This window comes from Sinohyriopsis cumingii, chromosome 11, assembly GCF_028554795.1.
Source record: "Sinohyriopsis cumingii isolate HCF-2022 chromosome 11, ASM2855479v2, whole genome shotgun sequence".
In the NCBI taxonomy this organism is placed as follows: domain Eukaryota; kingdom Metazoa; phylum Mollusca; class Bivalvia; order Unionida; family Unionidae; genus Sinohyriopsis; species Sinohyriopsis cumingii.
The window spans coordinates 15,707,323-15,729,357 of NC_142971.1; the positions used below are offsets into that span (position 1 = coordinate 15,707,323).

At 37.1% G+C, this 22,035-nt stretch overlaps 2 protein-coding genes across 3 annotated transcripts; both read left to right on the forward strand.

Annotated features, from left to right (window-relative positions):
• Positions 1 to 1,890: 1,890 nt before the first annotated feature.
• Positions 1,891 to 2,265, forward strand: LOC149787653 (uncharacterized). Its single transcript, XM_089975583.1, has one exon. It carries the CDS (start codon positions 1,891 to 1,893, stop codon positions 2,263 to 2,265), a length of 375 nt encoding a protein of 124 aa, XP_089831709.1.
• A 3,804-nt stretch (positions 2,266 to 6,069) lies between these two features.
• LOC149787654 (uncharacterized) lies at positions 6,070 to 21,975 on the forward strand. Of its 2 annotated transcripts, none has more exons than XM_089973846.1 (2): positions 6,070 to 6,149; positions 10,563 to 21,975. In XM_089973846.1, exon 2 carries the CDS (start codon positions 10,686 to 10,688, stop codon positions 13,902 to 13,904), a length of 3,219 nt encoding a protein of 1,072 aa, XP_089829972.1. In that variant the 5' UTR covers positions 6,070 to 6,149; positions 10,563 to 10,685; the 3' UTR covers positions 13,905 to 21,975. The 2 variants fall into 2 exon arrangements, with proteins under 2 accessions (XP_089829972.1, XP_089829971.1); XM_089973845.1 differs by having other exon boundaries at positions 6,136 to 6,221.
• The last annotated feature ends 60 nt before the right edge of the window (positions 21,976 to 22,035 follow it).

Sequence of the window (22,035 nt, forward strand, 5' to 3'; positions counted from 1 at the left end):
GCATGCTTGCTGAAGACGTAATAGAACCAAATGATAGCCCTTGAGCTACGCCTATCGTTTTGGTAACTAAGAAAGCTGGAACGCCTAGATTTTGCGTAGGTTACAGGAAATTGAACGCTGTAACTCGTAAAGACGCGTATCCGCTTCCTAGAATGGACGATTCCCTAGATGCACTCTCCGGGCCAAAATGGTTTTCCACGTTAGATCTTGCTAGTAGATACTGGAAGGTAGCGTTAGATGAAAACGATAGGGAGAAAACAGCCTTTGCTGGTTACAAAGGACTATTTCTGTTTAAGGTGTTGCCGTTTGGTCTATCTAACTCGCCCGCTTCTTTCATGCGTTTTTGGTCCAAGTCGTGCTACACGGAATGACTTTCGAGCAGTTTTAGCTGATGTGGATGACATTATCGTGATTGGCAGTAATTTTGAGTCGGCTCTGGAAAATTTGAAATTAGTCTTCGAGCGCTTCCGTGAGGCCAACTTAAAATTTAAACCATCAAAATGTAGTTTGTTTCAAAAGCACGTCTCTTGGACACGTATCCGAAGACGGTATAAAATAAGATCCAAAGGAGGTAGAGAGTGTTAAGAATTGGCCAACAATGTGTCGGAAGTAGGAAGCTTCCTTGGTACAGCTTCCTATTATATGAGGTTTATTAAAAGCTTCTCCTCAATAGCACAACCTTTATCTCAGTTGACTCAGAAAAACGCAAACCCTTTACTTGGTCACAAACCCATCATGAGGCTTTTGATAAGCTGAAAACACTTTTTACAACAGTACCTATTCTGACATATCCCAGCAGGGATGGAACATTTATTATAGACACAGATGCAAGTTCGTATGGTATTGGAGCGGTTTTATCGCAGCTCCAAGATGATAACGAGAGAGTTATTGCTTACGCTAGTGAGACTGAATAAACAACAGAGGCACTATTGAACTACATATAGGGAATTATTAGCTGTAGTTACATTTGTCAAAGAATTCAAACACTATTTGTTTGGAAGAAAATTAATTGTCAAGACAGACCATAGTTCGCTGAAATGGTTTAAAATTGCTGTAGAGAAGGAGTAAAATACCTCACTTGGGATGTATGGCTCCAGCGGTATTGACGAAAGCGAGTCGAATTGGTTAGGCATTTGGAGTGTACAACAACTAAGAGAGTTTCAACAGAATGACCCTTGTATAGGGTAAGTGTTGAAATTAAAGGAAGAAGGTGCTGAAAAACCTCTTCCCTCTCAATTAGTTGGGAAGAGACAGGAAGCGAAGTCCCTGCTGAGACAGTGGACTAGTTTGGAGGTCCAAGACGGCCTGTTATATAAACGTTGGGAGACCACTCATAGTAAGCAGTCAGTGTTGCTACTGGTGGCCCCTCCTGAGATAAGGTGTCACATTTTAAAGAACATATATGAGTGTAGGACTGGTGGACACCTTGGTAGAAAGAAGACTCTGAATGCAATTAGGCAGAGGTTTTATTGGCCTGGTCAAGCGGATGAGGTGGCAAGATGGTGCCAGATGTGTGATCTGTGTGCACGTGCCAAATCCGGACCATGTTGCAAGCGAGCTCCTTTACAGCGACAGAGAACTGGTTATCCGTTGGAACGAATTGCTCTGGATATTCGTGGCCCACTACCATAAACTAGTGTAGGAAATGCGTACATCGTGGTAGCTGGCGACTATTTTACGAAATGGAAAGAAGCATACACCATATCTGATCACACTGCGCAGACGATCGCTGATAAATTGGTCACTGAATGTATTTGTCGTTTTGAGTGTCAGCGATATATTTACACTGACCAAGGACGAGAATTTGAATCAAATTTATTTACTTCTATGTGTGAAAAACTAGAAATATGCAAAACTCGAATGGAACCGTATAGACCGCAATCAGACGGGATGGTAGAAAGGTTCAACAGAACTTTGCAACAAATGCTTTCAATGTTCGTTGATGAGCACCAACGAGATTGGGATGACCAATTGCCCTATGTAATGATGGTGTATCGTACGTCTGTTCACGAAAGTAGCGGCTGCACTCCTAATCTCTTGATGTTCGGGCAAGAAATAGCCCTTCCGATAGATATTATGGTTGGTTTACCTCCACAACAGGATGAGGATATGTGTCCTGTCGAATATGTTCAATGGGCTCAAAACACCCTCAGGCAGGCATATGATTTCGCTTATGAAAATCTGAATAGTAGTTTCTCTAGACAAAAGTTTTACCATGACAGAAAAACTGAATTAGGTCATTTTGAAGTTGGAAAATGGGCTTGAAGGTGGTATCCACCTAAAAGCAAAGAAACCTTAGGACTAGGATGGGTTGGTCCGTACAGAATCTTACAACAGATTTCAGATGTAGCCTATAAATACAAAGAACCCCTGATTCTACTCCCATCATCGTGCATATAGATCATTTAAAACCATATCAAAGTGATAAGATCCCCGATTGTTTGAATCTTCCTCTGAATGCTCAAAAAGACTCTAGTGATAATATCGAAGACACTGACTCTGATTGCACAGAGGAGCTATACACGTCAACAGAATCTGACATCCATGATACTTACTTTGGTATGAATTTTAGTTGGGAAAATGCACCGTTGGAGGTGGAAGCTCCTCCAGTAATGTTCTCCAGAACAGGGATAAATATAAAGCCCCCCGCTAGATATTCCCCCTGAATATATATCAGAATGCTTTCTTTGACTGTATTGACTAATACATAGTCAGTTGAATATGCATGTTGCAAATTGGCAATTTTTATTAATTAATATGAATTGTGTGAAATATACATGTTCGTAACAATTGTTTTTGTTGTATAAAGATTTTTTTTTTAAATTAAAGAAAGTTTTACACATGTATTGTCTCTAAATGGTAATGATTGTATAGCTAAAGGTAATTTACCAAGTAGATTACAATCAGTAAAAATTTTTGTAGATATGTTAGCTTCTTCATGAAAGCTATTCCCCAAGAAGTCAAATATTCTGACTGTAGTAAAAGTATTCTTAAGATGTCTGCGAGAGACTTTTCAGTTAGTTGTGGTTGTTTCTCTTGTATAGGCTGACCACATTGAATTACATGTAGATGAAAAAGAAATGATGGACTTCCTGGCTCAAAAAGGCATTCAAGAAGACGAAAGAGGGTTCCGTATCCTAGTAACAAAGGATGGCATTTCTTGTCCCATTGAAGGATACCATCACTGCATGTACCGGGATGTCCGTAAATATTTACGCCACTGGGAGGAAATTCATCGCCCAATGTTTACTAACAGATTATGTCCAATCTGCCGACAAACATTCAAGAGACCCAGCAACCTGCGTCGGCATCGTCGACAGATACACAATTTGGATCAGGATATGACTGAAAAATTGGTCGCAAAAGCAAGGACAGAAAAGCGGGGCAATAAGCGCTACATTGACCCAGGATTTTTCCTTCCGCCGAGAGTGAAAGACAAGCCTAGTGGACGAATTGCTTCCAGTTCATCTTCGACTCTCTCTTCTTCTACAAGCATTCCTGTGCATCTATCCTCATTCTCTAGAGGGAGGCTCTGCTTCCTGTAACAGCACCGCCACAACAAAACTCTTGACTCATCCTATTTCTTTCCCTTCTTGTGAAGGAAGTGCAACTTCCTGTTTATCTTCAACTCTTTCTTCTATATCCCATATTCCTGTCCCTCCATCATCCTCCGTTAGAGGAAACACTGCTTTCTCTAGCAACCAGACAATACTATCTGCTCCAGAGAGGTGTATCGTTATTGCCGAAGGACCATGTAGCAGACCCCAGTACCATCGACTAAAGACGAGCTTCACAAATATATCGACTGGATTAAGAAAGGTCAAGAGAAGTTAACAGATGCTTTGCAAACGGCCATAACGCGTTTAGCGAACATAGAGGGAGTGAACAGAGTCGCAAAGGAAAGAGACGCCCGAAGGTTGCTAGAGCTGGACAACAGACGCATGCGAGCTGCACTATCCCAGAAAGACTTCCATGACTATTCCCGGCTGAATGTCTATGTCCCCAGAGATGAAGTAGTCGAGTTTGAGGAAAGACCAGATGGAACCATCGAAGCCGTCAAGCGATTGAAGACGGGGCGCTACCATTTACAGGCCAACCGCCACGGTATCCTGTGGAACCATACACCGCTGTCCAGGAGGAATGAACTAGCGACCAGATCAAAGCTTAAATCCAAATATTGTCAAGATTCTCCTGCCGATGAATTTTACAAGTTATCGTTATTTTTACTTTTTAAAATTGGCTATAAAGTTTTACATAGATATTAATTATTTTAACGTCTCAAACCAACCTGCAGTTATTTACTATTGTTGAAAATCGTGCTGTTATTTTAGCAGATTTTTTGAAAAATAGTACTGTATTGAAATTAGTCATGATGTAATATTTTTAAATGAATTTTTAACAAAAATGTGTTTTGTAACTGCTTATTTAACTAATTATTTACTTTAAATAAAACTTATTATTTTCTATGGAATTTCCTCTTTGCTTCTTGATTTGAGTAAGTAATAATTTCACTTTAATGAAATGAGCTATCATTCTTCTATCTGTCGTTCTAATTTTAGAACTCTCTCTCTCTCTCTCTCTCTCTCTCTCCAATAACTAAATTATAGCACCGAATACCCTTTTATTAGAAACGAACCTGGGTTAGAATAAATGAATTAAGTGGGGACTATTTCAAGGCTTCACTCCGTCCGTTCCTCCACTAACTTCGCTGGTGTACATCAGCCCCCTCCCCTTTTCCCATCAAGCGGAGAAAGCCCTATTAGGTTTTGTAAAATTAGTAAAGGAATTCGTTGCAACTAGACGTAACAATTATCAAGTAATCGATAGCAAATGGAATATCGTACATGATGCAGTGTGAAATGTGCAATATTTGCAAAAACAATCGTTACCCTCACCCCTGGTAAAATGGGGAAGATATTTTCGTCTTAAACTTTGGCAAAATTAAAGCTGCCGTACATAACCTCATATCAATTTCGACGTAAAGTTTATCAAGGAATCGATTGGAAATGGAATTTTTGAGATGACATTGTGGGAAACGTGCACTATTAACAAAATATTGGTGTGTGTATCCCTCTTCGCCAAATTGTATAAATATTTGTAAAAAATACCTACATCGCCGATTTGCTGGTTAAGTTTGAACACAAGATAACGGCTGCTATAGTTCAAATCGAAAGTATTAGTAAAGTTCGCATTGTGTCACTAACAAGCAGAATATTAAAGGAATAAATGTGCCACGGTTTCCTACCTTAAATATTCTCAGCATGTTTTTTTTAATGTTTTCTAATTTCATGGTGTTTGTTTTTGTAATCATATCATTATTAGCTACGATGTCGTAGCCTCAACTTGAGTTGTTGTGGTTGTCCACGAGGTACGAGTAAGGGTACTAATATTAGTACTATATCATTATATGTTTTTTATCTTATAGGTGTTGTCTAATGTTGTAAAGCGCTTAGAGCTTCTAAAGATTAGGCGCTATACAAAGTCTTCATTATTATTTTTATTATTATTATTATTATTATTAGATTAACGAGATCACTCCATACGAGGCCATTTGTTTTGATCACGTGACAATATGGACTTTGCGTCCACGTGGACTTAGAACACAATTAATTGTACTATATGTTCTCTACATTTGTTTCTCAGTACTGACCTTTCCACTGTGTGGCAATCAACGCAAATCATATGTTAATCTAAAATACCTTTAAAGATGACTTCACGGTGAAGTTCTTGTCAAAGGTTGACCTGCTCTTTTTTGAGATGCTTGACTGTCACCATAGGAGCATGTAAACAGAACACAGATTTCACTTCCGGATCATCACCAAGGCCTTATTACTCACTGTGCACTGTCGCCGAAATACACACAGACAACAACACCCTGAGCTCACATTATCAAGAATAAACAATTACCTTTAAATCCCTACCAAAAATGCATAAATAAAACTCTTCTATCACTACCAAAATGAGAGGAAAAAATGTTCTAAAAATAGACTAGAACTACATTCTACTGAACTGGAAGTATTAATTGTAACCCGATTGCACCTGACTTAGTATAGCGGAGTGCATCGCAGTGAGCATACTAAGCAGGGAACCAGACTACAACTGAGTACTCTTTTACGTAAAGAATAAAAACAGCCCCAAAGACGCACAAGGTTAGAAAACACAATCTCCTCCAAAGACTAAGCAGAGACCTCGGACCTATTAACATATTTTATTCAGTTCTGGTAATTACTAAGCGGAAATGCAGTAAAAAAAGAATCAAAATATGTTGAATCTATTTTTCATATCACACATTTTTGAAAGGTATACTTTAGAACATTTTTTTCATCACTAAGAGGGCTCCTCAAATCGAAAGTATAACTCCCAGTCTGTACTCTTGTTCTTGAGTGTCACCATTAGGTTAGGTCGGATCATAGAGGCTGGTATCATTGCTCACAATTTACCTAAATCATGCCTGTAATAATACTGTACGATAGGAAGCCTCAGTTCATTGGACCTAGGGATAGCACTTTCCGCTCGGACTGGTGTATATTTATAAGGGTCTCACTAAACACCACACGACACCCCATTACACCCCAAGACTCTCCAAGAACACATCAAGACTTTATAAAATACCTACTCTAAATTTCAACAACAACACAAAGAAACAAAAAGTATGAATATTTAGTGCGTGTTGTGTAACGGGAAAAGTAGCGAGGTCAAACAGTTGCCTGGGGAAATAACTCCAATTTAGCCGAAGAGTGTTCGCATGCAGTAACGTGAATATTTATCAACATTTATAAATAAGTAGCAATACCACATGGGAGCAAGACATTTCAACTCCAAGACACTTCAATTCCAGTCAAGGGACAATTTGCCCCCAATTCATGCATATTTAAAACGATAATTAGCACTAATATTAATTTCCATTAATAATAATAATAATAATGAGGACTTTGTATAGTGCCTAATCTTTAGAAGCTCTAAGCGCTTTACAACATTAGACAACACCTATAAGATGAAAAACATATATAATGATATGATTACAAACACAAACACCATGAAATTAGAAAACATTTAAAAAAAACATGCTGAGAATATTTAAGGTAGGAAACATTATTAGGTCTTTAAGTTTGTTCTTGCAGTCAAAATAAGTGAGTTTTGAGAGCACTCTTGAATGTGATTACTGTGTCTTTGTGTCTAAGTTAGTGGGCAATTCATTCCACGTTGCTGGGCCATGGTATGCAAAAGAACGCTGTCCATATGACGTTGTTTTCATAGTGGGAATAATGAGTATACGATTGTCAGAAGAGGAGCTTAAGTATCTTGCTGGTGTGTACACATGGGTGAGGTCAGATAGGTATGTTGGATTAGAGTCCATCAGTGAAACATAGCACAGAGAACAAATTTTATGTTTGATTCTGGATCGAATGGATAGCCAGTGTAGGTACAGAGCAGCAGGGAGGTGTGCTCTGATCGTGGTACTCTAAGTATGATCCGAGCAGTTGTGTTTTGAAGTTTTTGGAGTAGATATTGAGATGAACCAGACAGAATTGAGTTACAATAGTCCAGTCTTGAAAGTACTAAAGAACACACAAGTGTTTTAGTAGCATCAACTGAAAGATATTTGCGAAATGGAGCTGATGCGTCTCGACTCAAGATATGCAGCCTTGCATATGTTCATGACATGCTGGTGCACAGTGTGAGAGTACTGTCCAGAGTAATACCTAGGTTTCATACTGATTGTGTGAATTTAATGTTGGTGTTGCTGATATTTATTGTTTGAGGTAAAGGATGTGAATGAGAAAGTTTTTGTGTTGTAATCAGAATGGCCTCAGTTTTATCATCATTCATCTGCAGCTTGTTACATGTCATCCATGATTTCACATCAGAAATGCACCTCTCTACACCTTGGATGGTAGCGTCAACTTCAGTTGGGTGGCTAGATTTGTATATTTGGGTGTCATCACCGTACAATTGGTGAGACACTGGATGATGATCTATGACACTTGAGAGCGACTGAGTGTACAGAATGAAGAGAACAGGTCCAAGAACAGACCCCTGTGGAACACCCAACATAGATCAACTGGGCTGGAGTGTATTCCATTTGCAGGTACAACTTGTGTCCTGTTGACCAAGTAGGACTTGAACCACAGTAAGGATGTATCATGAATGCCAAATACATGCTGGAGACATTGAAGTAATATATCATGGTCTAATGTGTCAAATGCTCAAGGAGGGTGAGGACTGTAATCTTTCCGCTATCCAACGCAGAGAGAATGTCATTAACTACTTTTAGAAGAGTAGTTTCAGTACTGTGGCAAGGGCGATATGCAGATTGTACATTGCTAAAAAGACTGTTTGAATTTAGATGAGATACAAGCTGGGATAGAACAACCTTTCTAAGATTTATGATATGAATGGGAGATTAGAAACTGGGTGATAGTTCTTTAAATCGTTATGGTCTAGTGTTGGTTTCTTCAGCAGAGGCTTTACAGTGGCAGTTTTGAAAAATGATGGGAATTTCCCAGATGAGAGAGAGGTATTAATAACATCAGTTAGTGAAGGCAATACTGGATCTAAGCACTCAAACAGCAATGTAAATGCGACAGCTCATATCTTTTTTTCTGATTTCAGCTAGAAACTTGCTATATTAAATAAATTTAAAACGATGAAAATCTACCTTTTATAATCTATTACTATGCTTGCGAAAACATTGTAACATAAACCAGTTATGTGTGTGTTTCATCGTTTGTATTTCTTCTTTTAATCAGTCTGTAAATTGGGTCATATTTTTGGCATGTCCTGTCACCTCGCTATTGAGACAGAGTATTTCATACATTGACAGAAAGAATGTAACATGTAGAACACCACTAATTGTATTTATTTCAGTAAATACTTATTAGTATAAGGAATAAATTTTATTTTTCAATATACAGCATAAAAAGAGCAACAATTTGGCGAAGAGTTGATCTCTCTCTCTCTATATATATCTAAGTTAATCCATTATCTGGCTTCATATCACCCCATCCACCCGACTAAAGGTGTTAAAGCACGAATGACTAATTTCTCATGTTAACAAGGTCACAACTAGCATTTTCTGGAAACAATACGACTCAGTGGAATTTTCCATTCAAGAACATTCAGGGCTCTTATCAAGATAACATCTGTAATAAAATTATAATACAAATTAAAGTGTAAGCAAAATGGTCTTTTTTTTGTCTGAAATGAAAGTGGGGCGATCTAATTTCATTTTGAAAATATTGCTACCCATACTCCTGGAACGGAAAGTCATAATTACTTGGGTTTTCACCAGAAGACTTGTAATGATGTCTAGTTGGTCCTAAATGAAATGGTGCAAATCTAATTTGAAGTATGGCCACCACAGTGGCCATCTTGAAAATCTGAATCCATGTCTATTTCTGAGTCTGAAAAATCTCCTTAAGGAGTAGCGGGGCCACCTTTTCTTTTAGCCGTATTGGTTACAGACCAAAAGAGCCTATGAGATAGCCTGTTATCCATTGTCTTTTGTTTTGTCTGTTAGCACAAGTTATCACAACTCCTCCTAAACTTCTAGGAGGTTTGACATCAAACTTCACACACATTCATCCCTTGGTCTAATTGGGCCTAAATGAAAAGAGTGCTGCTCAGACATCCAGTACGGTTGCCATAGTGGCTATTTTGAAAATCTTGTTATTGCAACTCCTTCAGTTTGATTGTCCTAACAGCTTGGATATTTTACTAAGACTTCTTATGATACCTTGTTGGTCTGCATTGAAATTGGTGCTATTCTGGTGTAGAACACATTCGCAATGACAGCCATCTTGAAATGCTTACTGTTACTACTTCTCCTGAATGGAAGGTCTTATGAACATTGGCTTTCTTACCAAAGACTTCTTATGATATCTAGTTGGCCATTTATGAAAGTGGTGCTGATACTGTATTACATTTAATATGGCCATCTTGATGTGCTGATTCTGTATTACATTTAATATGGCTACTGTGATAGCCATCTTGATGTGCTGATACTGTATTACATTTAATATGGCCACTGTGGTGGCCATCTTGATGTGCTGATACTGTATTACATTTAATATGGCCACTTTGATGTGCTGATACTGTATTACATTTAATATGGCTACTGTGATAGCCATCTTGATGTGCTGATACTGTATTACATTTAATATGGCCACTGTGGTGGCCATCTTGATGTGCTGATACTGTATTACATTTAATATGGCCACTGTGATAACCATCTTAATGTGCTGATACTATATTACATTTAATATGGCCACTGTGAAAGTGGATGAATATGATATTGATAGCAAAAAAGTAGAATCCCCTAATGTATTGAAATCAACTAATTTAGTTTACCAAGCACTATTCACTTGAAATCAACTTATTTAGTTTACCAAGCACTATTCACTTTCTATGATCCAGCATGCTTCACATAGCAAATTTTCCTGAATTTGATGAACTGCTGCGGTTTTAAAAATAAATTTATTCCTCCAATGTTTCTCCCTCAGATTGTTGAAGGTCAGTTGCAAAATATTAAATTATTTAACTGATTTTTGTTTAATTTGCAGACATTCAGCTTAAAAAGAACTGACTACACTAAATGGAGGAATAGGTGCAAAGCCCTGTAAATGTGAAATTCCTAGATGGCTCAAGTGAAGACATTCAGAAATTTTTGTTGTTGTTGTGAATGAATGGCAGAAGAAAAAGACAGCAAAATGGTAAAATATCCACAAGATGAAAGATCAAAATCAATCCTCCTTTTGCTTGATGGCAAACGAAAGGAGGGGGATCTCTGTGATGTCAAACTTATTCTGGGTGAAGGTATTACTGTTTATGCACACAAGGCACTTCTTGGTGCCGTTAGTCCATACTTTGAGAGCATGTTCATGAGCACATTTAGGGAGGCCACTAGTTCTGTGGTTGACCTAAGTTGCACAACATATAGAGCAAATATTCTAATGTCAGTGATCGACTCTTTTTATGGCAAATCTTTTGAAATTGATGCAAACAACGTGTGCGATGTGATGAATTTGGCAGCCATGTTTCTGTTGGATGACCTCAAAAAAGTTTGTGAGGATGTTATGGAAACTGTTATCTCCCTGAAAAATTGTGTGGAACTTTTCATCATGGCAATTAATTTTGAGCTAAAGACTCTTATGGAAAAGTTAATTCCAATAATTAAGGCTCGTTTTCATGACTATTTAATTTTCATGGATGATATGTGTGAACTTAATGTAAAGCATATGGCAATCTTCCTGTCTTATGTTGACATTGAGAAAGTTACCGATAAATATTTGTTCTTAGATTTGCTGCTAAACTGGTTTTCTTTTGACATGAGTAATGAAAGAGCACAGTTTCTGGTAGATACTTTGGAGAATTTGCCATTCAAGTGTACATGTCCCATGTATGAAAAACTGCATCACAAAATTTATAATATAGTGGCACAGCTCAAATCTGAGGCAGATGAAGACGATGTGGACATAAATTCTGAGGTTGAGTCAAGATTACAGTCATTGTTTGAATCCTTGAAACCTGGAGATTTTGATGTTTCTGTGGAAAAGAAGAAACAAAAGATTTCAGTGCCCCCATTGCAACCCACACCAGAATATTTAATTCCACTTCTGTCAGAGATAGAGCCACCTTTTGAACTTTCAGATCGTCTTAACGATATGGAAAAAGGTGATGATATTCAAATGAATTTGTCAGAGGGGGTTAGAGAGATGGATACAGGACCAAAGGGGAATGATGACAAGGAAGATAAAAGAGCAATGGCTAATTTGAATTTGAGCATGGATAAGAGTGATGAAGGAACCGATGGAAATGAAGGAAATGCAGATGATATTCCAGCGATGAAGAGAGTGTCAATGAAAGATGATACTGAAGGAGACAAAAGGGTGATAGTTAATTTAAGCTTGAAAATTGACAGAAGCAACCCTGAACAGCCCAAAGTGATTTGCTCAGGATTTAATGAAAAGGATGATAGAGAATTTGCATTCATACAGATGGAACAAGAAATGATGGGTGGCTCTGGAATGGTCAATTTTCATTTATGCCCACAATTTAAAGACATGGAGCAACAAAGGGTGTCCATTGATTCCAGTTCTTATAGTGATAATAGAGTTAGTTCCATAAAATCTTCAACTCTTAAAAGGGATACTGTATCTCCACAATCAAGTACAAGCAAAGACAGTGATGAAACAAGGGTCCCCTCCCCTGTGCCTTCAAAAGTAGAAGTGAATTCAGTCGAGATGGATAAAACTAATGTGAAGGAAAAGGTTGGAAAGAAAAAATGGAAGAAAGACCCAAGGAACAAAGGCAGAGGTTTTATGGCAAGAAATACCTTCAAAGTAGATACATCGTTGGGAACTGAAGAAGGTACAGTTATTGTATTTGCTCCCTCTGGTCATTATGTGAAGTCTGCAGTGCACCTTAATGGTGGAGGAATTTGGCATGGTCCAACAATTAAAGTAGAAGAAGAGGGCACATTGCAAATAAGTTGCTATATTCCTGGACGAAAGCTGTGGATGGATATGGGTTCCATTGATTTAAAAGATATGCCACAAAAAGCTATGACATCCAGCCACATGCGTTTCTTTGGTGCATGGGGAGAGATGCCAGATCTGGATGATGAATTTGATGAGTATGAGATGATGATGATGATGCCAAATCTTCCAAGACGGTTGCAACGAAGAATGCTTGAAATGTTCCCGCGGAACGTGCCTCCAAGTATGATTCGAAGGATGACGGAAGAATTTCATGATGAGGGCGATATGCCTTCACATGAACATATGAGAAGGATGCGAGATCATTTGATAAGGAGTCGCATGCATCACCGACCTTCACTCCATAATTCTCGTGTACCAAACCCACTTAATCCAGATCAAGTCAATAAGTGGAGATTTACCTATTTTCATAGAAGGATCTTTATGTTTCATCAGGATTTTTGCGAATCAGTCTTCTGTTATGATCTGGCGAGTAAAAAATGGTCCACATCTAGCATCGATATTAGGTATGAACGTCATGGTCATGATTTTGAAGTTGCTGATGGCATTGAGCCAGTAGTTCATGGTAGAGAACTATATGCAGTTGTTAGAATTGTATCTTACATTACTGTGGATCGCTATCGCATGGGTCGTGACAAGGATGAGGAACAGCGCGTGGACACATCATACAAGATATTTCAATACAAAGATGAACAACATTGGAACTTTTTCATGAAGACACAGACCTGCTGGACAACAGTGCCAAACATGGAAATGAAGAGTCCTGAGGACTTTATGATGTTGACAAAAGAGTCTGGTTTCTTTAAAACCATAATCCATAATCAAGATAGCCATTCCATTGTCATCTTTCAGTTTAGAGCAGAATCTTCTAAACAGAGAACAGTGCATGCCCTGAACAATGCAGATGTTGTATATATTGACAGAAAGCATACAGGCTCACGTAGTAATGTTCCTAGCCATTTTTCTTACATTCGCCTACCTACTCTAGTTTTGCAGCAACCACATAGTCCAGAGTATAAATTGTTATGTTTTATGGATGATGAATTTCAGACAAAGGTTTTGTATGACTGTGGAAATCAAAGGCATGAAAATGACAAATTTATTCGAATGTCTGATTCTGAGCATGAGGAGTCCAGTCCGATTCTAGAGGCACTGAGATCATATCCAAACTGTACAAAGCTGATTGTCTCAGATGGGGAATATTTCTGGTTGATCTCTGGGGAAAAAAATGATGCAAGTCGGCTACAACGGGGTTATGTTCAGATCAATCGGGAACAGAAAAAAAGAGAAGCTATTTTTCAAGACCATCCTCCACCACCTTTTAAAGTTTTCACAATGGCTGCAGCAGCAAAAGTGGACACAGTTTACCTGGATTCGTTGCAGACAGCAAGATATTTCCATGTCTAAAAATATACCTGTATTTATCAGCGGTACAGAAGAAAATAACTGCCTTACCCTAGAATAATTTTCCTGATGCATGGGTCAAATGGCTTTTGACGAATCACTTGCCTGATACAGAAGTCTACTCATCTGGGTATATTTATACACTATCTCAAAAAAATCCGTTGGCACCTTAGATAAGTAACTAGCAGAGGAAGAGATACCCATGCAAAATTTAGATGCCTCAGGCCTGACTGGACTGTTTTAGGAACACTTTCTTGCACATGTATATGATTTTATTATATGGTGTCCACTGTATTATGTATTTAGGAGATGGGCTTTAATTGAATTTTTTAAAATTAAGGTGTTGATTAGGCTTGCTTTATGGGGGTGTCATCAAAATATATAAGGACATTACATTTTGTTAGCTACCGCTTCACTGTCTTAAATAGCTAGAGTGTCTGCCTCGGATGCAGGAGATCGCAGGTTCGAAACCCCAGCTGAGGCATACCAGAGACTTATAAAAATGGTACTAGCAGCTGCCTTGCTTGGCGCATTGCATTTAGAGGTTAGTCAGAGGTCTCGGAAACGCTTAATCACATGTATTTGGATGCCAATGTTTTATCTTGGACGTCAAAAATTGTTTAGGCAGGAGTCCTCCGTACTCATGTAATAGGTGGGCAGCTAGATTCAAAGACTTGCCCATCCTGCTTCAGCCACCTGCTTAGTGGAAAAATGTGTTGATTAATTAGCTGTGCTGATATTTACAATGACATAATTTAGTGGCTGAAAGACCCATTGATGTACATGTTACCATTATAAGAGTACGTCAGAAGAACATGATGCAATAGTGGGTGGCAGGTTCAAAGGTTTTGACTGGCAGCTGGGTGGGACAATGTATTGATATTTACTGTGATTGAATTCAGAGGCACAAAAGGCCCAGAGATGTACATGTGGTCATTTATAAGAGTACAACAAATAAACAAATTTATATTTTGTTAATTTCTGAGCATAGCTGTATAAGCAGTGCACATGACCTTGGAATCAAGACATGTTGAGACTTAGACAAAATGCCATTCGCAAATTTGGATAAGTATTTTGGGGTTAAATGGCAAACTGACAAAGACTGTAACGAGATTCAGAAGAGTACTCAAGTTAATAGAACTGATAGTTTGGATGGGACAGTAGCTAAGTGTAAGAAAGTGTGTGATGCCTAGCTTAGTGCTTGCAATAAGACATTCTTTGGACTGACAAAATTTAGTCTCACTCTGATGGACAAACAAGAGCTATGTCGGTGTCATAAAGAATGTAGAAACTGAACTCAGTGGTAACCAATAGTTCTTCTAATTTGCTTAGTTTTTTGGGAGGGGACTGAAACTTTTGCTGGTGGGACTCCTATTTTTACCAAAATGGGAGTCCTGGACTCCTAGTTTTAAAATCCTAGCGAGACCTCTGTTGGTGTTAGGACTGGTCAGCCTGGTGTCGGGATAATGTGACTGGGTGGGACATCATGCTACGTGTTTCAGCATGATGCCCCAGTGCTAGACTTCACTATAACTCCAACACTGCAGACATTGTAGCGATAGACTGGAAAATTGTTAGAGCTACATTAAAAAGCCAAATATCACATACACACATTTTAATAGCGCAACGTTCAGATATTCTCTACTGTGACTGATATTTTGGTAATTTTTAAAGCCAGTCATACAAATCTAAAAAGATTTTAATTGCTTGTTGAGTGTTTCAAGACTATCTAAAGAGATTAATTTCTTTTCAGATTTATTTTGATCTAGAAATATAATGCAACACAAGGTTTTGAAGCTTTCAATTTGTATTAGTTGTTCATCTATTTTAGAAGAATTAGTGAATAATAGTGTATACTCCTTATTCCTCTGCCCTTGCTGCACCTAACCAGTCACACCAGGAGAGATGGCTCTCACAACATTTGCATTCATTAGAATAGAGATCTTGAAATATGATGTCATGATAACTGCTTTGAAAATCTGGATGTCCTGCAGATTTTCTGATTCTCCAGTGAATTTATGCAGTTGTACCCAAGATCGTTGTAATCTAAATATTAATACATTTTATCAAGAATATCTCATCCTTTGTATAAAAAAATTAACAAGCAGCCCTGATATCACTCACCTGACTTACTTAACAGTAAATCATTATACTTAGCAGGATTATGTAGTGGTACAAGATCACATCCTGTATATGGTAACTATCTCCCAGACATTTCTTCCAAAAATTAAGACAGTTAATATGCAGTCTCTTGCTCCTAATTGAAGTCATACAAGATCTTGATGATAAGAAACCTAGACGATACAAAATGTAGCTTCAAGAGTGGTAACAGGCCTAGTCCTTCACGTGCAAGATCATCTTATTCATATGCATTGAGCTCACTCATCATTAAATAGGTCCAGTATTTTATTATAAAAGCATATCTTCCAAGTTTGATCAAAATTAGATAGGAAACACTGTATGACATCCAGAGTGGCAACAAGCTCAGCCAATCACATGCAAGACTATCTCATTAATATGTGTGGATGTAGCTCATTATCAAACCCATCAAGAACTTGATGCTAATATTTCAAGTTTGATTGAAATAAGGTCAGAAATATGGCTTCCAGATTGGTAACAAATGCAGCATATCAGGCGCAAGATCAAGGATCATCTCAGTCGTTGTTAGAATTTATGCAAGATTTTGATCTTATATTCTAAGTTTGTGCAAAGTCAGATGAGAAATACAGCCTACAGAGTGGTCTCAGCTGATCAGATGAAAGATCATCAAATTAATATACATGGATCTCACTTATTATTAAACCCATTTGAGATTATGATGATATAAGCACATATTCTTAGTTGGATCAAATTTTGATCAGAATTCTGGCCGAGGGGAATGCTAACAAGTTCAGTCTGATGCAAGATTTTCTCATTAATATCTAAGAATCTCACTCATTATTGATCTAGCCCAAGATGTTGTTGAAATAAGCTTATTTTTCAAGTTTGATCAGTTCAGCGTGCAAGGATCATATTTTTTAATTTAATATCTTGACAATAAGTATATATTCCAAGTTTGATAAAAATTGGATCAGAAGAAAGGCCCTTAGAGTGGTAATAAACTCAGCCAATGGGATGCAAGATTATCTTATTAATATGTATGGATCTCATTATCTAACCCATCCAAGATCTTGACAGTATAAAAACACTGAATCAGAAATATAGTCTCCAAAGCAGCAACAAGCTCATCCAATCAAATGCAAGATTACCTAATATACACGAATCTCACATATTAATGATTTAAGCAGTAAACCCAAGTCTGATCAGAAATCTGGCCACCAGAGTGGTAGCAAAGTTAGCCTGTCCGTTACAAGATCATCTCATTAATACAAATGGCTCTTACAAATTATTGAATTTGTGTGAGGTTGTGGTATATATATGTAATGTTCATTAACTTTTATCTTTATCATTCCCTGGAATGATTCCTTGCAGAATTCAGTGCGTTTGAAAGAACCATTATTCACCATATGATTTGTATCCATTATATATATATAATATTATAGGGTAAAAGTAGTTTAATTTGTCCATGACCAGCATGTACATGTAACTAAAACACTTATGTAAGACCTCACACTACCACTCTGATGGTTTACATGATTGAAATATAATTTTTTCCTAGTGATTCATGCATTGATTATTCATCTGATAAGACCAAGTAAATAATGTCCATCACTTTTGTAGGATTATCACTGTAATACAGATAACAAAAATATTGGTACACCCATGTCTTGACATTGCAAACTCGTGCAACAATACTTAAGCTTCTGATTTTAAAAAGTTGAAACATTGGATTGCAACCTTGAAAGTAGAATGTTATCAATGCTGTCCATTATTTCATTGGGGAATAAAAGGCTTATCTGTCTGGGCATGCGCAATGTGAATTACATTTGCCTTCTGTGCTTTTCAATTTGTCATGGGCATCTGTTTATTTTTATATTCCAGCCCTTCAGGCTATGTAAAGGTTCATAACTTATAAGTTTAAGAGGAATTAATAAGACTTGAACTGTTTATTGTTGTAAATATAGATGGACTGTTGTGTAGTGCAGTGGTCCCCCTCTTATAAGGCCACCCCTTCTGTAGCAAGAAAGTGGAATTATAAGAGGGGTGGCTTTCTAGAATGGGATCAAACAGATGAGTAATAATTACTTATCAAGTATAAAAGGCATAACTAATTTTTAAATAATTAAAAATTAAATTTTAAAAAAATCACAAGAATGTTATAGAATTATTATGATAAAACTTTATAAGTGTTATTTAAAATAATAATGAATAATCATCAATCATGGTGCAATGCTACCTTGTCAATAAAATCAGGGCACAAACATCTGGCTGTAACTCACAGCCCATCAATTTACTTGTTCTCACTACATTATGCTCCGGTGGCCTAGTGGTTAGAGCATCTGCTTCGGATGCGGGAGGTCATGGGTTTGATCCCCAGCTGAATCATACCAAAGACTTATAAAAATGGTACTAACAGCTGCCTCGCTTGGCGCTCAGCATTAAAAGGTTAGTGTTAGGACTGGTCGCCCTGGTGCTAGAATAATGTGTCTGGGTGGGACATCATGCTACATGTCTGCAGCATGATGCCCCAGTACTAGACATCACTATAAACTGTCACACTGCAGACATCTTAGCGATATGACTGAAAAATTGTTAAAGCTGCATTAAAAATCCAAATCACACACACACACTGACTACATTAGATTGTATTACTGACTATATTTAATTGACTCTTTCAGAGATCAGTGTTTTCAGTAGCGATCTAAGGACCCTCCTTTGAAGAGTCAGATTGCTTCCACTTTCTTCTAAACAGACAACATCTCATGACGTTTTGTATTTATTACTTAATTGGCAATTTGTACCTGTTTACAATAGAAGTGAGCTGGTGACGTGATCAACTGGTTTCAGTTGGGTACCTTTCAAGGACATTTTGCACTTGCAGAATGATGCCACAACAACTGAGATGCCATTTTTACTTTTTGGGGATTGGACATCGCTTGGACTTGAGCTGAACAATATTGTACTCTCAGCAGTTAGTTTTTGTCATTTTGGTAATTTTCAGTAGGAAAAATAGACAATAATTAGCAGTGATAAAACCTAACAACAAAGAACACACTGCAGTAAGGATAATTTGATTTCTTGCCGCATTGTATGGTAACTAATTTCAGTGTTTTGAATCAACAAGTATTTTAGAGATTTCTGTCTGTAAACCAAATTATATGACCGTTTGCAATGGAAAAATTTGACAGTTTTTGCACTAAGGACAGCCGATGTATGTGCTAGAGGGTGGCCATCCTAGATGAGTAGGTTTGAACACACTTGTTGGTACTATGGGATTCTGGTCATATAAAGCAAGTGACCACTGGTCACAATAGCCATTAAGGAGGAAAAATGTCTTATAAACTATGCAGAATTGTTTTAGCAAAAAAAAGCTCAAATTTTGTTATAAAATTTTGATTGATTTTCTTTTTCTTCATCTCAGTTAAGACAAAGAGAATATTTGAAACATTTATAATTCAGATTGCCTGCATTTAGAAAGATACTGGAATTTCCTTATGATTATAAAATGGAACATGATCATCATAATGCACCATGTTATCAGTGTTCTTAATACTTTGATTTTAACTTTGGCTGTGCAGATATGCAGGAAATGCAACTATGGGGATATGAAGATTTTACAATAAATAAAAACAAAGGGATCTGTGAAAAATCTGAAATAGAAGAGGTACACAAACAAGTAGCATACACTGATATGGTATCTACTGTACATATATAGTTGGTGACAGTTGTTGAAAATTTCATTTTGTTAGAAATTAAAAGTGTTATGAAATATGAATATTTTTTGGAAATATATATTTGACTGTTCAGAGCAGCCTGTGGAAAATGTAAACCTAGAATATCTATAGGTCTCGTTGCTAGATTCCTCGATCATAGAAAGGTGTACAGTTTATAATCAGTGAACAGGTTCTTGTTATTCTTACTGTATGTACTTTCTTATAAGAGTATGAGTAATCAGTAGAACATAGCTATGTCCCTTTTATGATTGGGAACTTCATCACTTTTGACCACAGAATGGACATGGTAATAGTGGGAATACTTCTGAATAGAACAATATGATTCCATGTAAACAAGGTTTTAATTTGATCATTTGATCCTTTCGAATGATATTTATGATCTCCATTAAATAAATGTACATCACAACCACAAATAAGAGGTTCAAGTGACCTACTTTTGAAATGATTGTAAATACATTTGCAGTTGTACAAGAATGGGGAACATGGGTCATAGTGACATACTTTTATGTATTAATATAGTACTTATTGTTTGATCAAATTCCTCAGCTCTTCAACAAGCAGTAATGAAGAAATGAAGTTACAAAATAATTACTGACAAAAAGACACAATGGCCAAACTTTTGTGCCAGTGTTGTGAATAATAGTGGTCTTGTAGTAAAAACTGAAAATGAACAAGAATGGGTCTTTTTCAATATTATGGAAAGTTTGTTTGGAAATTAGACTGAAACAATGACAAACTCTGAATGTGTTCAGCATTCTAATTTTGGAGCTAAGATGTAGGATGACTTAAGTTGAGATTAGTTTGGTTTGGACTTTTTTGACTGTTGGACCTAGTATGCACACACAAGTATGTACATACATTGGTATTCGTTCGATGAACACAACATCCCAATAAGCTTAGAAAACCTAGAGGTAGCACTGTTGGTGTTGGTTTTTTTCAAAGAGTCCTGCTCATTTCAATGTACTCCATAGGGCCTTTAGGTACTGACTCGACTAAATGATGTGGAATGTTTGATATGGAACTCTCTCAAGCTCTCATCAACAAAAACAATATACCTTGTAGAGATATGTAAAGTTCATTGACAAGAACCATAACTCTTTCCAAAATGGAGTAGATAGGTAATTCTATGAAACAAAATCACATTGCATCCTTACATGTTGAATGGTTCTTGAGTTTTTCTAACTACAAGCAACATCCTATAAAGTTACAAAGCTGATGTGCAAATGACACAGAAACCTGTTAAACACATATCTAGGTTTAGGAGAATGTGTTCTTACCAAATTCGATGAAAATATGTTGAGTGAATCTTGAGCTATGCTGACTTAAAACAACATTCCAAGTTTTCATGTGAACATAGAAATATGCAGGACAATGAGCTAGATGATAAAACTCATAAAAGGCAAATGTACGAGGTGATGTTCATACCAAGTTGCATCAGAATATGATGAATCGTTCTTGAGCATGCATCATCATACGTGAAGATTTAAAGTTAACAGTCATGGGTCATAATACTGTCCAAAATGGAGTTTGACACAAAACCGATAAAAGGACAGTCTAGTTCATAGAGACACTGCACACACCAAACTACAGCTAAAGTTATTGAAAGAGCAATATCTCTTAAAATTGGACCCTAAAAGATGAAACCTTTAAAAGACACAACTGTGTTGTATGCAATTCACCTACCAAAAATGACGTCCAATCATTTGTAGGGTTCATAAGCATGAATGGATTGACAGAGGGGATGATGGACAGGCAGAAAAGGTGATTACTACTGGATTCTGACATGTCGATGCAGGGTCTTAAAAAACAAATTCAGTAAATTAAAGTTGGCTGCTTTATATCTATATAAGGAGCCCCAAGCTTCACCTTGAAATGACCCTGTAACAGCTTTCTACATCACATAATTATGGTAGAATTTCCTGATTAAAACAAATGCATGTGTGAAAGATTTTATGCAGCCAAATCGATTAGTGTAAAACGATATAGCTATTACTATTTTTTTTAAAAACTACAATAATTACTAATTCTTTCAAAATATGATTACTACAATTACTAATTCTGTGGAAATGCAAATGGTGATGATGTCAAAATGCTGCCACTGCAGACAATTCCCCCAACAAGCCAACAATTATTGTGGCATAATCATTATGCTTTTTTCCCCGCCTAATTATGTTTTGTGCTCATTTGTATATTACGCTTTTCTGGTCCATTAAAAATACAATAAAAAAAGCAAATAAAAAGTTGTGTTTGTCATTTTTCTTATCATCACTTGAATCTCACTCATTATATAAATTTCATAA